General features: G+C 35.6%; 1 protein-coding gene across 5 annotated transcripts in view; it reads right to left on the bottom strand.

Annotated features, from left to right (window-relative positions):
* Positions 1-17,463, bottom strand: part of step (cytohesin steppke) — a 97,508-nt gene that overhangs the window by 25,510 nt on the left and 54,535 nt on the right. For 2 of the 5 annotated variants that reach the window (XM_074181077.1, XM_074181085.1), the window contains exon 3: positions 15,571-15,660. The exons of the other annotated variants lie outside the window; for them this stretch is intronic. In XM_074181077.1, the coding sequence (XP_074037178.1) occupies positions 15,571-15,660 (90 nt within the window). The remainder of the gene's footprint in view (positions 1-15,570; positions 15,661-17,463) is intronic. 5 annotated transcript variants of the gene reach the window in all.

Raw genomic sequence — 17,463 nt, 5'->3', positions numbered from 1 at the left:
ACTCTTCTATTGCCGTCGTCAGCATACAAATGTTGATGTAACTGATATTTAAATGCTCGATATCCGTGCTTTTTCAGTATTTTTCTTGCTGATTCGTGACTTATCTGCATTTCTCTACTAATTTCTCTTAAAGAAACCGTTTTGTCAACTTCTACCATAGCAAGAACGTTAATCTCAGTCTCCTCATTTATGACAAACCTCTGTTCTGCGTCTCGATTTCCCTCTTGCCTAAAACGACTCTCAACATAGGGAAAATACTGATGAGATGGGTGTTGCCGATTGGGATATCTCTGAGCATACAACTCAGTAGCTTTCCTTGAATTTCTGTGGCATTCTCCAAACAATAACAACATATCCACTTTTTCACTTTGAGTATACATTATTTCGACGAAAAATTAAACTAAAATTAACGAAAATCAAGAGAAACTTCTACTTTCTGCTCATAAAGCTTATGTCACTGTCATAACCTAGGTGAGCGTTTTGTTCTCCAAAGTGGACTTGATGGAAATAACCGCAAAATATTATGCATCATTCCTATCCATGGCACCCTTGACAAAAGTAAATGAATTTGTATCGAGTATTTTCCTCAGTAATATTTAATTTATGTTCTTATTTGTAATCCAATCGCAAATAAATTAGTATCGTTAGATTTGTCAAAAAATCCTTTTTTCGGAAAGTGCTTGTCAAAAAATGGTCGCCATTTGAAAAATAATAGTTAGACACGAAAATGTTATTTTGTAAACTTGTCTCATTCATATTCAACACACTAGTCACTAAAACTCCGCTATTGCAATTTTCTGATATCACCTGAGGTCCATAGATTAGTTTACGTCCGATCATGGCCACCTAGATGCAATTTTAAAAGTGACTCTGAAAAAATCAAGTAAGCTGAAAAACTTCCGGAAATGTCAGTTTCTGATCCAGAATTGTCTCAGAAATCCAAAAATGTTACAATATACAGGGTGTTCCATTTAAAAATTCAGAACCGGAGCCATTTCCGCTGAAACCGGAAGTGACCGGAAAGTGAAAAATATGTGAAAACATTCCTCTCCACATACCATTCAACTATACCAAATCTCATTTCAATTCTCCTAATAGTCTAGAAATTATGACTTGTCTAATAGATTCGTTGACACCCGGTATTTATTAATTTTGACTTCACACTCGAAGCTTTCGTATTATTTCAACTCGGAATTTTATTGAATTCTTGGCTTCAAAGTCTGAATTATTCTTAAATTCTGACTTCAAACTCGAAATTTCATCAAATTTCGAGTTCAATTTCGACTTCCAATATCGGAATTTTGTTAAATTTCTGCTTCAAACTCTGAACTGTGAGTTTTTGTCAAATTCCAACTTTCAACTAAGATTTCTGTTAAATTTCTACTTTGTACTCTAAACTGTAACAAATTCCAAACTCAAAATTCCAACTTAAAGCTAGGAATTTTATCGAATTCAGATCTAAAACCCGAAATATTTCATTTTCAAAATCGAAATATTTTGTCAATACCAGCAACAAACTCGAAATTTTTGTTAAATTCCGTTTCGACTCGGAATTTTGTTGAATCCAGATCCAGAATCGAGATTTTCTTGAATTTCTACTGCAAATTCTGAACTTCTATAAATATGGGCTTCAAACTAGGCTATTTTTGTTAAATTTAAAATTTTGTTGAAGTACGACTGCAAACTCCAAATTGCACTAAATTTCGACTCCAATCTCGAAATTTTGTTGAATATTCCGACTTCAAATTCCAAACTGCATTGAGATTCTAATTCACACTCAGAATTTTTTCATATTTATAATAGTAATAAATAATAATAAAAATACGTCTTTATTCACCATGAAAATACAAATGGAATAGACAAAAATAAAATAAAACAGTATATAGGAACAAAAACAAAAACAGAAAAAAAACTTCCAGTATATGGTGAATAGGCGGAGAATCAGCCAATGCTGTTTTTCAACTCAATCTCAATATTTCGACTTGAAATAGGATTTTTGTTAAATTTTTAAACGCAAACTCGAAATTTTATCAAATTTCAACTACGGAAAACAGGATTTATTTTCACAATAGTTCGTGCCTTCTCAATTTTCTTGTCCACAGTCGATTGACGTGTATTCATTTTAAAAAATCGCATCTTCTGCCAACTCAAAGTCCATTCCACCCTATCATCCGATTAGTTTCCACGTTTTCGATCACGTTCCTCCCAACCTACCGCCTCTCCGATGCACACTCGAAAACCTTTCAAGCTTTCCAAGTCGGCTGATCGCACCGTGCCTTGCACTCGCCGAGAGAGTCAACTTTTTCGATGCGACACCTATTTTTAGCCGCCCACTATTATTATTTATGCCGAACAATAAAAGTGTCTGCTGAAGAGTCACAGACATCAAAGTCGATCGGGAACGACGAATAAATTTCGCCCGGCTAAACGGTGTCGGTGTTTCAATTTGTCAACTTTTTGTTAAGGTCGGGAATTTACGACGCTAATTGGCTTCGTCTTTCAGAGGCGGCGGTTTTAAATATCTGATTAGAGTTCCTTTGTTTTCATCATTTATTTCGGGAATTGTATAAGTCGATTTTTGGGAGTGTTGAATGCAGCTGTTAGGAGCAAGTGCCTGTAATGAATCTGAAGCCGGCCCTGACCCATACGCCAGCCGATTCATCGAATAAATACATGACTCACCGCGAAAGAATGCAGTCTGAAACCGCCGGGAAAATTCTAGGCCAGTACCGAACAGACTACAGAAATCTACAAATTTACCGATACATAAGGCCGGCTCTCGTTCAGAGAGGGCAGTTTAGCTCATAAAGTGAATCGAGCGGTTAAACAAAGAATTCAAATAGTGGAAATAAATTAACTGCTAAGTGTTGTAAATAAATTAGTATGTGATAGTGAAATATTGTTATAAATAAATTTGCTTATGACAGTAATTCTTTAAATTGTTACATTACAAACATTACAGTTGGTTATCTTCCCTAAAAAAGTTTGTGGTGATTCCTCCTCTTCACAAGGGTAGAGGAAAATGAAAATTTAGAATATCGAGACCTTTCTCGATAGATTCGACTAATGCCGAAATAATCCAAACGTTAGGCCCAAGTAAATTTGTTGAATTGAAAAATATGATTGATTGATCAAAGAATGTGAACTTTCACGGACGGAGATCTATTGAAAAAAGGTGTTTTTCCATTAACAAGCTGCTCCTCCTCCCGGCTACAAATAATAACTCTCAAAAGTCTAACTTGTGCGAGCTAAGGACTAACGAGGTCTTACCTTTCAACTACGTGAAAGCTATTTTCAGGCCATTGCCTACAGGTTTTTATACCTGACGTTTCGTCTACTACTGAGGTAGACATTATCAAAGGCGATGTTGTAACGATCGCAATGATCGAGTTGTTGTTCCCGTTGTTACGGTGCTGGTAATTTAGACTTTGGTTTTATATTATTATTAGTGGGCGTGGTTGTTTCTGTATCTTTTAGGACAGGTAGCCAGATTTTAATAATGTTCATTGTCTCTTATTTTCTATTGAAGTTTTCCGTGATTTTTTTCGAAATGGGTTTATTCGTTAATGAGAAATTAAATGTTGAACGTTTTTTTTTTTAGAAAAAAACAGACAATTCGCTGTTTCTCATTTTATTGAGGGAATCAACAAAATTAATATCATTGGCAACACAATCAATGGATAGTGTTCAAAATATTCCATAAAATAATACAGTCCACTTTTGAAAGCGTTCCTTACATTATTGAAGATGTCCGAAGTCAGAAATCGACATTCCCGAACAATTCTTTGTCGCAGGTCTTCTAGATTTGTAGAATTTTTTTAATTAGCAGTAAACGTTTTGAAACTGACGACACTGTTAGTTTTTCTGTACTGGTAGTTTTTGTTGAATCTAGTTGTCGCAAAACAAAAAGTAGATAGTTGTCCACCGTCACTTCTTCACGAATTATTATTCAGTCATCCTTGTTCACTGTGTTCCAAACATGGTGTATTCTACTGAAGGAAGAATAGAAATTGTCGCAACCTATTATCGAAATAATAAATGTGCTAAAGCTGCTGCAAGAATTTATAATACGAATCATCCAGACCGCAACGTGAGCCATCAATACGTTAAACAGGGGTCTCCAAATTTTGAAGCCTTCGGGCCATAATGATTTTTTCAGTTTGTTCCAAGGGCCAATTTCTGCCCTTAACTATATTTCTAGACTAAGATAGTCGCAAAGTGCGTGACCTGAGCAAACTTACGCTTTTTTTGCATTTCAATTATTATTGTGTATTGTGACACTTAACGACATCTAGTGGCGAGTAGTGGTACTATGTACTATCTTTTTCGGCTACATGCTAGGTGGCATTAGGCGTAATTAAATATTTGGAATTACCGCGTTGGTTCGAGAAAGTTCTGGTTCTAGCTAGTGTATTCCGATCACCTCGAGATGGCAGTAATAATTGCACATAAAAAGGCTAGCGGCGCAACTGCGAGTTAGTCTGCGTAGGAAAGGCGAAGGAAGCGAAACTGTCTATTGTGAAATGAAGTAACACCCTTTGGAAAAATGGAACTTTCAGTATTTTGTGATTGAGTCCAGTAATTAGGTGCTATGTTTAATTTGTAATGAAACCATAGCTGTTCTCAAAGACTAAAACATTAAACGGCACTATGAATCGAAACATCTTCAAAGTTACTCCAAGTATACAGGAAGTTTGCGGAAGGAAAAATTTGAAGCTTTGAAACGCGGACTCAAATCGCAGTAATCTTTGTTTACCAAAGCGAATACTGAACAAGAGTCTGCAACTCGCGCCAGCTTTCGTGTGGCTCTTGAAATCGGAAAACGTGGCAAACCATTCACCGATGTAGAAAAGATAAAAGAATGCTTGATTGCAGTAGCCGAAGAAATATGCCCCGAAAAGGTAAATTTATTTAAAAGTGTCAGTTTGTCAGCAAACACCGAGGCTCGGAGGGTGCAAGACATCGCAGAAAATACATCATTTCAACTGTCTGACAAAAATGGACACCATGAGTGGTTTTCTCTAGCATTGGATGAGTCAACGGATGTGTCAGATACTGCTCAGGTGTTGATTTTTATTCGCGAAGTAGATAAAAGTTAAGAAGTGTATGAAGAACTTCTTGATATTGATAGTATTCACGGCACGATAACTGGGGCAGATATTTTTGAGAGAGTTGAAAATGCCATTAATAAAAAGATGCTTCGATGGAGAAATTTGAAATATATAACAACTGATGGAGGCAAAAATATGTATGGTAAAAATAAAGGAGTGGTTGCACTTGTGTCAAAGGCTGTAGAAAATAATGGTGGTTCAAAACCATTAGTCTTACATTGTATCATTCATCAACAGTCCTTGTGTGGAAAAATGTTTGGATATGTCTGAAGTTCTAAAACCAGTCATATCAGTTGTTAATTTCATCAGATCCACTGGGCTGAATCACCGACAATTCCGCGAGTTTATTCAGCAGATTGGAGAAAATGATTTACCATATCATACTGCCGTACGCTGGCTTAGTTACGGAAAAGTCCTTAAGCGCTTTTTTGAAATTCGAGCAGAGATCGAATTTTTTTTAAATGAGAAGCAGCGCCCTTTTGCCGATTTAGAAAATAGTGAATGGATGTGGAAGTTAGCCTTCTATGTCGATTTGACAAATCATATGAACGAACTGAATTTGAGATTGCAAGGAGAAAATCAGCCTCTCCCTGATTTATACACCAATATCAAATACACAATTACGCAATTACGTAAAAAATGTTTCACACATTTTGAAACATGTGAAATATTCAGCCACACTACAGAGACTGAATTTCCCGTCAATTTTGCAATCGAAACTTTGAGTGCTTTGAAGATAAATTTTGATACTCGTTATTCAGATTTTGATGTCATTGCGAATGAAATTAAGCTTTTTCGAAATCCTTTTGTTTCTGACATTGAAACCCTGGTGAAGTGATATGCTTAAGAACAAATATCAAAATTCATCTTTGTTGGAATTTTATAAGAGTCTTCCACTGGAACAATTTGATAATTTGCATAAATTTGCTCGTGGGTTGTTTTCTGTTTTTGGTACTACTTACTTGTGTGAGAAAACGTTTTCCAAGATGAAGTACACAAAGAATGTTTACAGAGCTCAATTAACCGATGAGCATCTTAAATCTCTTTTGATAATTGGTACAAGTAAAATTGATCCACAACTACAAAGTATTGTCGGTGGAAAATCACAACTACATAAATCTCATTAGTGTTTTTGTGTTACTGTGATTCATTTCAATTATTTGTTAGTTATTAATATGCTTAAACTTAGATACTAAAGTTAAGTTTTCTTTGTCATCATTTCTGTCGTTAAGTTTTACCTTGCAAGTAAATAAAACCGAGTAATTATCATTCTGTGTTTTCTTCTTCAACTTATCACAGCAATAGTAACAACAATTAGGTAATCATTGGCTGTCGCGGGCCAGATTGATGACAGTAAATCATTGGCTGTCGCGGGCCGGATTGATGACACTGGCGGGCCGGATTTGGCCCGCGGGCCGTAGTTTGGAGACCCCTGCGTTAAACTGTTAATGGATACGTTTCGAAATTCAGGTTTTGTTCACAACAGAAAACATGAAGTATCCCGTCCTGTCGGAAATGACGGAGTGGAAGTTGTAGTTTTAGGACATGTACAAATGGATAATCGACAATCTATCAGACAAGTAGCTACTAATTCCATCCTTTCCAAATAAGGCTAGTTCCGGAGTTAAACGAAGACGATCCTGATCGTCGACTTCAGTTTTGTGAGGTGTTCAGCGAGAAATTGACCAATAACCCAAACCTATTATACAATACATGTTTTTCAGAGGACAGTGCTTTCATGTTGAATGGTGAAGTGAATAGATATAATTGTCGTTACTAGAGCGATGTGAATTCTCATTTGGTGATGAAAACACATTCACAAACTCCACAAAAATTGAATGTCTGGGCCGGCATTTTTGGTAATCATATTGTTGGACCATCCTTCATTGAAGGTAATCTCAATGGCGACACATACTTAAATCTATTAGAAGACTGTGTAGATCCTATGTACATAAAGATAAGTATTGTATATTTCTTAGCAATTTTTTGATAGGCAAAATGTTAAGATGGTCCTTTCTATACTTGTATAAAGTTCTCCATTATAGTTTTTATATTTTTCAGATTGTGGAAGGTAAAAAATACAAAAAGGGTCAACGAAAAAATATGTGGTGATATTTTGAAAATGTCTACAAAATTTTGATGACGTGACATATCATCTTTCATTTACAATTAAAATTTAGTAATAGATAAGACAGGTGTTCTGTTATTCAACTGATTAAATCAATCAGATAGATATATTGGAAATATGGTTTGAAATACGACCTTGACTACTCCATCGTTATTCAATAACGATATAAAATCTTGAGAGCAGTCATTATGATTTCCATTCAAGATAATACATTTCAAGATACTTCGTATGGAAGTAACTTTAGTACTGGCAGAGAATAATTTCTTAGTCTCGCATATATCAGACCAATTTGATGACATTTTTCAGTATAATTCAACAAAGTTTGCCATGATCTCGAGAATTAAAAAAAAAAACGTTAACCGAAATCTTATTTCATGTATGCACATGGTCCTTCGAATAACAAACATCTGATACTTTTAGAGATGACAAACATAATGCGAAACAACAAATGTTTTACTTGATAATGCATCGATAAAAAAGTCGCCGTTACAGCGTCTACGCGACCGGCGTCGCGAATAAGGACTGTCTGAACTTTAATGAATGTTTTCCAGTGGATTATTAAACTCCTCTTAGTGTTTTTATCATCCGTTTGAGCTTTAGAGCTTTCGACTAGACGATGCGATGTATATATTAATATTATACTCGCTCAGTTCTGTCATTCTGATATGAATCTGTTCGTTCTAATGGCCGGAAAACGTCTCGTTTGAAACTGTGTTCATTTACATAGTTAATTTACAGAAAACAAAAATTTTACGACAACTGGATTGTGAATCACATTGGAGATACTAATTGGACCGTTAATGTAACTAAAAGCTTGAAATTTCGCAAGCTGCGTATATTCGATTAGCGATTTTTATATTTTCTTATGTTGATATAGTCGAAGTAACCTGTACTGTGAATAGTTAAAGCTATCGGCATCTCAAAGGAAAAAAAAAACCAATACAGAGAAATAATGCCGCTGCTAACTAGTCCACGTGGACTGAATATTTGGCGCTTCGTATTGAATAATTTTCACTAACCGAGTAACTAACCATTTTAAAGTGTTTAGAATGTAATGGACAACATTTTCAGCATTTATTGTGAAAATGTGATATTTTGTTTACAATTTTGTTATTTTGAATCATCCTATTCTGTTATTGTCTGTAGTTTCACATGTTTTAGCCCTCAAAATCTTACTTTTTTCCTAGAAATGACTGATTTTTGGTACAGTTGTTCCCTGTAAACTTTGAGCCATAGCCATTGGTGTTAATTCAGGATACATTTGGTTGAATTTTTTACACGTTCTGACAATGATTCGATCACTTTGTTCATGTGTATAATAAATAATTTCATAAGAAGAACTTCGTTTGAATAATCGATATTTGCATTCATTTTGGAAGATGATTCGAATAACCGTTGATAACTCTTTGTAAATTACATATAAAAGTAACCGAACTGCTATAAGCTTGATAATTCCACTGCTACCTAAATCTAAATTCTAAAAAAAATAATGTTTCTAGAAGTAGAGACTTTATTGAGAAAACTTGACGATTTAGGTATAGGGACATGATATATCATCTTGAAGCATTTTTCACCATCTTTCAATTTACCGAGTAATATACAGGGGGTTTCATTTGAAAAAATGAACTTTTGACTACTTTTATGCACAATGGAAATAATAGTAACTTTAGCACGCCCTGTATGATATGGAGTCGATTTCTTGGTGTTATTTGAATATTTCGAGTTTGTCCAAACTATCATCAAAATATCAACTTTTCATGATTTGAGAGTACTGATGTACTTAATTTCAATTAAGGCTATGTTTTGGACCATATTTAGCACAATTTATTTTTTATCTCGAAAACAGATAGAGATAAGTATAGGACATTATTAACAAAAAAGTATTAAAATACCAGAGCGATTCCAAAAATGTATTAATATACGGGGTGTTCCATTTAAAAAATTGAAGTTGCTGGGACTTTTTGATGGAAGTGGCAACGCCGCAATGCTGAAAATATTTTAGATCGATAGAACAGGTAAGGAAATGTGAGAGGTGAAATTTTCAGAAAAAACATGCTTTGCGTTTTCCAGAAACGTCTAAACTACCATCGACCGCGAGTCACGCTGTATAAGAGAATCTACATCTCAAGTTTGGTTTCGAGGAAAACAGATGATTACAAGAAACATCAGATTTGACCGAAATTCCTTTCTCAACTGTACGAAAAATAGTCGAAAACAAACGCAAGACGCGATGTGAAACGGGATTACCAAAACCTTTGGATGTTCATGTAATAAAATCATTAAATAAAACAATATACGACTGTTAACAAAAGCAATGAGATTCCTACAACTGAAATCATAAGGAAGAAATTAAATACTTCCGGCCATAAAGTGAGCTGCCGTGACAAAATTCTCCAGAATTGGATAGAGAAACTGGGATTTTGATTAAAAATAATAAACAAACGTCAAGAAGTTATGAAAAGCAGAAGAATAGTGGAATTGCGTAACAAATACTTAGAACAAATAACTAAATATAGATAAGAACAACGGCAAATTTTCTATTTGGAAGAAACTTGGTATGACACTCACGACACAGATACGAAAGGATGGACTGATGGTTCGAGAATGTGTACGCCTAACATGCCTGCAAGCAAAGGATCGCGATAAAAACTTGAGGACTGCAATGTTGACTATCATAAGCACATGGAAGCTAATATTTTTGAGGAATGGTTTGAAAACACATTGATCCCAAATTTGGAAGCGAAGAGTGTAATAGGGCTTGACAACGCTTCCTATCATTCGCGACAGCTCTTCAAAGTACCGAATAAATATTCGAGGAAAGATGAAATACAAAGTTTTTTAATGGATAACAGGTCTGCGAACAGCCATTAGTCGCTGGGAGCCAAATCTGGCGAATACGGTGGATGTGAGACAAAATAGAAATTGACGGATGAATAACGTTATAAATAAAGAGGAATGAAAAATTAATATTTTTCGAGAAAAATGAAAACTCGCTTCATTTTTCAAACAGATCTCGTATATAAAGTTACACTTGTCAGAAAAACTGCCTTCTACTTTCATTTCATTCAATTTTCACATACTTTAGCAAGCCTCTTCTGTTATCTCTCAATAACTAACTCAGTATCCTGAGCAATCGGCATCTGACAGTCAAAAAATCACACTCGTTTCCGATATGTTAATCATGACAATGTCACCGTAATATCCGGAAGGAGAAAACTAGAAGGTTTATCTTTGGCGACCGCTTCCTCGTAGTCATCAATCAACATCATTGTATTTATCTTATCGTATCGAATTTCATGTATCTGTAATAGTTATGATGAACATGCATGTGTGTTGGAAATAATAATATATCACGTTTGCTGACGTGAATAATGCGCTGTCAAATATCTGTCACGATAATATGCAAAATTGCTTTTCCCACGATGTAAAGCGTTTGAATCTAATATACAAAACAAAGTAGCGATTATACCATTTGAGAATGGCTGGATAGATTTTCATGAATTTTTTATTTGTTGGATTTGTCTCGGCCTTTGAAAAATCAAAAATTAAACAAATCATTCAGTTATAGTTTTCATGGTGCGACATGTAATTGGAAAGCGGAATAATGCGAATCAATCCACTGCAGATGAAGTAAAACTCGCAGGAGAGGAGCGCCGTGTTGAGTGTTGCCAGGTCTACTGTTTTTGCAGCAGATCTTCTGCTTTGGCCTTTCGAGCTACTGTTCTAGTATTCGGAAGTGAAAACCTACAGATGAGTCTAGTTTACTTTTTTCATTAAATATTGAATATAGATATAGAATATATATAGACTATAGAATAATTTATAACGTGTAAAAGTTACATATTGAAACATGAACAGTATATACAAGTTGGCAAAATATGACACATTTCAGTTTTAAGGAATTACTATTGATGACTACCTAATTGAAAAATAATTTTATTACATAGAGCTGAGGTATTAATATTTTCTGATGAGTTATTATGAACATGTTTTTGCCATGTCATGTATTTTTGTAGCTCCATATCTCAATTAATATTCATTCTAATTTGTCGTGGTACTGATTAATATATAATTTTGTACTCTATACATTGATGCTGTTAATTTTTTTCGATTTAATTTTTCTGCATCTTTTCAGCTGATGATGATAGGCAATTTTTGAACAATTTTTCTCTACGGATCCAAATTGAACCAAAGCACTGCCAAAACAGCTCGAAGATGAGCCCCGAAGTGGTCGACCTACAGTAATCCAGGACGAGGATTTTAGGACCCTGGTGGAGACTGATCTGTCATAAATCGTGCGTGAGATGGTGGAAGAACTGGGCGTCACCTCACATGCGGTTTCTAATGATTCAATACGTATTGGGAAGGCCAAAAAACTCAAAAATAAACTCCACTAGTAGGGTAAAATGAAGAGTGTTCATCTATTACTCTATATAAATTCATCACTATGCTAGAGAAGAAAAAAGACACCACGACTTACTCTGCGGAATGAGTAAATTGATTTAACCTTCAAAAAACAATGGACTCGTCACTGTGGATTATTCTCTGTGTATCCAATAATTACCTCCCCATTAATGTTGGTTGTTGTGAAATTTTCTTAAAAAATTAAAGCAAATTTTCAGTTCTTTCCCAAGTGAGATGTATTTGGAAAAAATACAGAGGTGGCAAAGGAGCAAAAGATCTTTCAGATGAAGCATCTAAAGCATCTACTTAGTACTAATTTCAATAAAACGATTATTTCTGGATTTAGAATAGTCACGTTTTATGACGTTTCCATTGAAATTTTTCGACTGAACACGTGTTTTGTTATACAAGTAAACTGAGTCATCTGTAGATTTCAATTCTAGAATACTAAAACAATCGCTCGAAAGGCCAAAGCAGAAGATCTACGACAAAAACAGTAGACCTGGCAACACTGCACAAGGTACTCCTCTCATGCGACTTCTTCTTCTTCATCTGCAGTGGATTGATTCGTAATATTCCACAGTCTGATCGCATTGCTGCTTCATTGGGAACGATTAGACATAAAAACTACAAATGTCGCACTATGACAACTGTAAAGACCTCACATTTGTTCAATTTTTCAAACGCTTTAATATAGTTATTCTGCTATTCTGAGCCAAGACAAATCCAACAAATAAAAAAAGTAAAGAAAATTGTAAAGCGAAACGTGTGTTTCGTGTACAATAAGTTCATGACGTATGATCACGCTTGAGCTATTGTATAGCGAAACACGTGTTGTGGAGGACTCAATATTTCATACTGTTGTTTTGGGTTTATAACCTTCCACAATGAAGTTTCACTTGAATAGGTACAATCTGAAATTACCAGTAGAATATTTAAAGGCAGATTTCCACCAAACGGACAAAACTACAGCAAAACAGCAACTTTGTCGATTTCGACAGAACAAAAACTTGAGTTGCCAAAATAAGAAACATTTTGAAGACTTTGTGTCGCAGGCGACAGTTTTAGTCAACAATGAAATGTCCCGTCGGCAGGCGGACAGATCAAGAGGTTTCGGTGTGTGCGTTTTTGTAAACTGACTTCGCGATGTGAAAACGGTCGGCAACATTATTAGGTTAGGTAGGTCCAAAGTGAGTGGGTCTGTTTGACCCTCCACCGCAACTCGCAAGGCATTATTGTGATCCCTACCTATTCACACTTGACTAAATAAAAAAGTTTGCATGGAGAGTGGTCTTTCAGGCCAGATGGTAAAAGTACGGCTCTGCCGAACTCTAAAAATCTTATTCAGGCTCCACCGCAACCCTCAAGGGTTTATTGTGGCTCGCACCTAATCACACTCGAGCAAATAAACCCATAAGTTTGTATGGTGAGTGGTCTTTTAGGTCAGAAGGTACGAGTACGGCTCTGCCGAACTTTAAAAACCTGATTTAGTCCCCAGCGGGGCAGGAACAAAGTATGTGCTCTCCTGTTTCATCATTTTCCAAACAGTGACATGTAAGAAGACCTGTTAGTAGATCAGATCCATGGCTTTCAGAGCATATTCCCTAGGGCACGTAATTACGTTAGTGAGTGGGAAAGAGACGTGTGCAACGTAACCGATGCATAGAAGGATGGAACGAGTATCGGATAGATTCATTTAAGAGATAACGGCGTGGCTGAATTATAAAAATAACGGAATAATAGTAATGATGAATGAAAAATCGGATTAAAGAAAAAACATGGCTACCAGTGTTGAATAAACGTAGTAGAAAAAACATGGCTGCCATTGGGATATACAGAGTGTCTCATCATTTGAAAGAAACGTGACATCAATGTGTACAGGGTGTCTCAAAATACGTCATTCAATAAAACATTACCGTTTAATGGGGCTCTATCTTTTTAATGTGCGATTCTTCAATGTATACAGGGTGTCTCAAAATACATCGTTTGAGAAAAAACATGTCAGTTTAACGGGGGCCTAACGTTTTAACGTGCGATCCCAATGAGAATATTTTTTTCTTTGAAAAATTTAATGTCTTTCTTCAATTCTTGAACCCGTTAACAAAACTCTTCAACTTCCCGTATGTATTCTTCAGACATCATTTTTATTACCGATTATTTCAACTGTTCAACGACATTCACATTCTTTCAAGAAAAATAATATTACCCCCAATGCCGCGTGTTTTCTTTGCCCCCACTCCCTCATTTTGCGCCTAACACGAAAACGAAAAACGCATGTAACGTATTTTGAAATGTCATTGCTGAATACTCTGAATACACCTATTGCCCCATTCTCAAACGTTTCTCATTGGGATCGTACGTTAAAACGTTAGGCCCCCGTTATACTGGCATGTTTTTTCTTAAATGACGTATTTTAAGACACCCTGTACACATTGAAGAATCGCACGTTGAAATAATAGAGCCCCTTTAAACTGTCATGTTATTTCTTAAATGACGTTTTTTTTGACACACTGTACACATTGGCATCATGTTTTTTTCTTAAATGATGAGACACCCTTTTGAGGGCACCCGGCGATTTTGAAAAAAATTTTGAGTGTACTTACGTATATTGATGCGTAGATTACGAATCCGAAAGAAAAAGCGGAGCTCTCCCTTATTTAAAAAGTTACGGCCCTTCAAAGTTCAGAAAAGGACAACTTTTCAGCCTCCTTTTTCACAAAATAAACTATATAAAAACACAAGCATTTATTCACTAGGTCACCTTTACATCATATTTCTCCTTCTTTGACACTTCACTTCAATAATGAACATTTTTCCAATAACAATGTTGAAAAATGTACGGAGCTGCTTTTTGGTTACATTTCTCTGTATTTTACGTTTTAAAGGTTAATGGCATGGTTGGTACGACTGATGCAGTTCATATTCCTAAAGTAATTCAAATGTTTTTTACCTTCATTCTTTAGATCGTAAATTGGTTTTTGGTAGTGTATTACGAATTTGAAATAGTAGGCGGCGGCAAATACCAATCGCTTTTTTCTGAAATGACACTAGTAACTAACCTAAAAATAGAAGAATGTCACCAGGAGAAACATTCGTTTTTAAATTAAGTTTTTTATAAGAAAAATGTTATTGAAGTGAAAAGTGTCAAAGAAGGAGGAATAAGGTGTAACACAAGCATCTAGAGATGCTTGTGTTTTTAAATAGTTTATTTTGTGAAAAAGACGGCTGAAAAGTTGCCCTTTTCTGAACTTTGAAGGGCCGTAACTTTGTAAATAAGGGAGAGCGCCGCTTTTTTCTTTCGGACTCGTAATCTTCGTATCAAAATACGTAAGTACACTCAAAAATTTTTTCAAAATCGCCGGGTGCCCTCAAAACTAAAATTTACCCAATTCAATTGCTGTCCGTGTAGTGAAAACAAAACACGCAAATACTTAGTTTCTGTCTGTTTGGTAGAATTCGAGTTTCGAGTTTGTTTTCGAAACTGAAACAAGTTGTTTGTTTTTGTTTTCGAAAACGAAACTGGTCGCAAGCGAGTCCGTTCGGTGGAAATCCGTCTTAACATATTTCAAGTGCAATTTGAGTCACCTTAAAGTCATGAAGCTGCGAAAAAATGACTCAACTGTAGAAAATTTAACGTGGATTATCAAGACAGAAGTGCATGGATTAACTTAATTGAAAAATAGTTTTATTAAATGGCTTCAAAAATTAATTGAAAAAAAAAACAATGCCAAAACTATGATTTGAGGAAAAACAAAGTTTCTCAAAAAGCTTGAAACTAAACTCGAGCAAAGCACTAAAAACTCTTGCAAAATCCGCTTGCACAACCAGCAAGCAAAAAAAACTACAAACATTACATGCTCTAAAATGGCAATGCTGGAAAAACAAGAAAAACGAAAACTTCGAAAAAAAACCGTGCACAAATCTTACCGAGTCAGAACAAGGGCAACAAGACTGGACGATATTGTGAACTATGAAAGAAGCACACACGCGTACACACGAACACATGGACAGGCGGAACTACGAAAAGACAAAAAAACAAACGCTAAAATTTCGAAAAGGTATGGCACAAACACACACAGTTAAATGATATACACAGACCGACAACCAAATTCGCGTAAAAGGAACGAACAACTGAACTGAATTCGCTCTGCCGTCATTACTCACAATTGGATTATGTAAGAACATGATAAAAAGAATTGGTCATGTATTCTATGGTTTTTTGTTTTGATTGCCAGCGGAAAGATATACGTCGGAATAAGAGAACACCTGCCTCGAGTTTTTAGGTGATCGAGACCCGACGCACACGGGCAAACAATCAACGCGATGCAAAGTGGTAAGTTCAATCGTCTAATTGTGTCAACAATGACCATCTCAACCTACAATTTGCAGCGCGTTGAATTGCACGCCCGCCTGCATTATTTTATTCATGGGGCGAGTACTACAACTCGGTATATATAGTCGAAGTAAACGATATTGTGCCCTTTTAAAGTTTGCGGCACTCTCAAAATTCAAAAAAACCAATACATGGAAATGAACAGGCTGCGAACTAGTCCACGTGGACGGTAGACTTGGCAGTTCGTATTAGATAATTTTTACTAACCGAGCTTTGTGATTGGCTGAAGAGCCATGAAATTAAATTTAAAGTCATATTACGGTGAAGAACAGAAATCGGGAATGCGGGGATGGTTATTGCCGTCGTGTTCAGTTTAGGAACTGATCGCGATTTGAGTGTTGAAATTCAATATTGGTGCAGTTGTAATTACTTAAATTTTTTGTTATCTGTTCAAAAATGTGTCGTACTTGGACAAGTACTAATAGTAATAACGAGTGTGATAACAACGCAGACTTTTTCCAGTGTAGTGATTCCAATAGCGATGGTGAACAATGCGAAAAAGATATACCAGTGAATAAGATTCGGATGCATTTGAATATTGAAACACAGAGACTATGTTTCAATCTACATCTCAAGTTTGGTTTCGAGGGAAACAAACTATTACAAGCAACATCAGATTTGACCGAAATTCCTTTCTCAACTGTACGTAAAATAGTCAAAAACAAACCTTATGAACGCAATATACGACTGCTATAAAAGCAATGAGATTCCTACAACTGAAATCATAAGAAAGAAATTGAATACTTCCGGCCATAACGTGAGCTGCTGTGACAAAACTCTTCAGAATTGAATAGAGAAACTAGATTTAAAATAATAAAGAAACTAGATTTAAAATAATAAACAAACTTCAAGCAGTTATGGAAAGCAGAAGAATAGTAGAATTGCGTAACTTGGCATGACACTCACGGCACAGTTATGAAAGGGTGGACTGATGGTTCGAGAATGTGTACGCCTAACATGCATGTAAACAAAGGATCGCGACTAATCATTGTGCATTGCGGAGGAAGTAAAGGATGGGTTTCGAATTCTTTAAAATAATGTGGAAAAAACTTCGACTGCAATGTTGACTATCATAAGAAGATGGAAGCTAATACTTTTGAGGAATGGTTTGAAAACACATTGATCCCAAATTTGGATGAGAATAGTGTTATAGTTCTTGACAACGCATCATTCGCGACAGCTCATCAAAGTACCGAATAAAAATTCGAGGAAAGATGAAATACAACGTTTTTTAATGGATAACAATTTGTATTTTGAAAATTACTATACCAAAAACCAACTAATCGAAGTTTTACAGACAAAAACGTTTGAAAAAGTGTATTGCTGAAAAGTATGGACACACCACCACTTATCCCCGCTTTCCATTTTCCGCTTTACTGGTTCCGTGGGAGATGACCGTTTTGGCGGTAGTTGGCCATTTTTCGCTT

The sequence above is a fragment of the Leptinotarsa decemlineata genome, unplaced genomic scaffold (assembly GCF_025532065.1).
Source record: "Leptinotarsa decemlineata unplaced genomic scaffold, Ldec_3_MD MMD2_P_RNA_scaffold_2, whole genome shotgun sequence".
NCBI lineage: Eukaryota > Metazoa > Arthropoda > Insecta > Coleoptera > Chrysomelidae > Leptinotarsa > Leptinotarsa decemlineata.
Note: the sequence above shows the minus strand (reverse complement) of the source record. Positions and strands in the feature narration are given on the sequence as shown.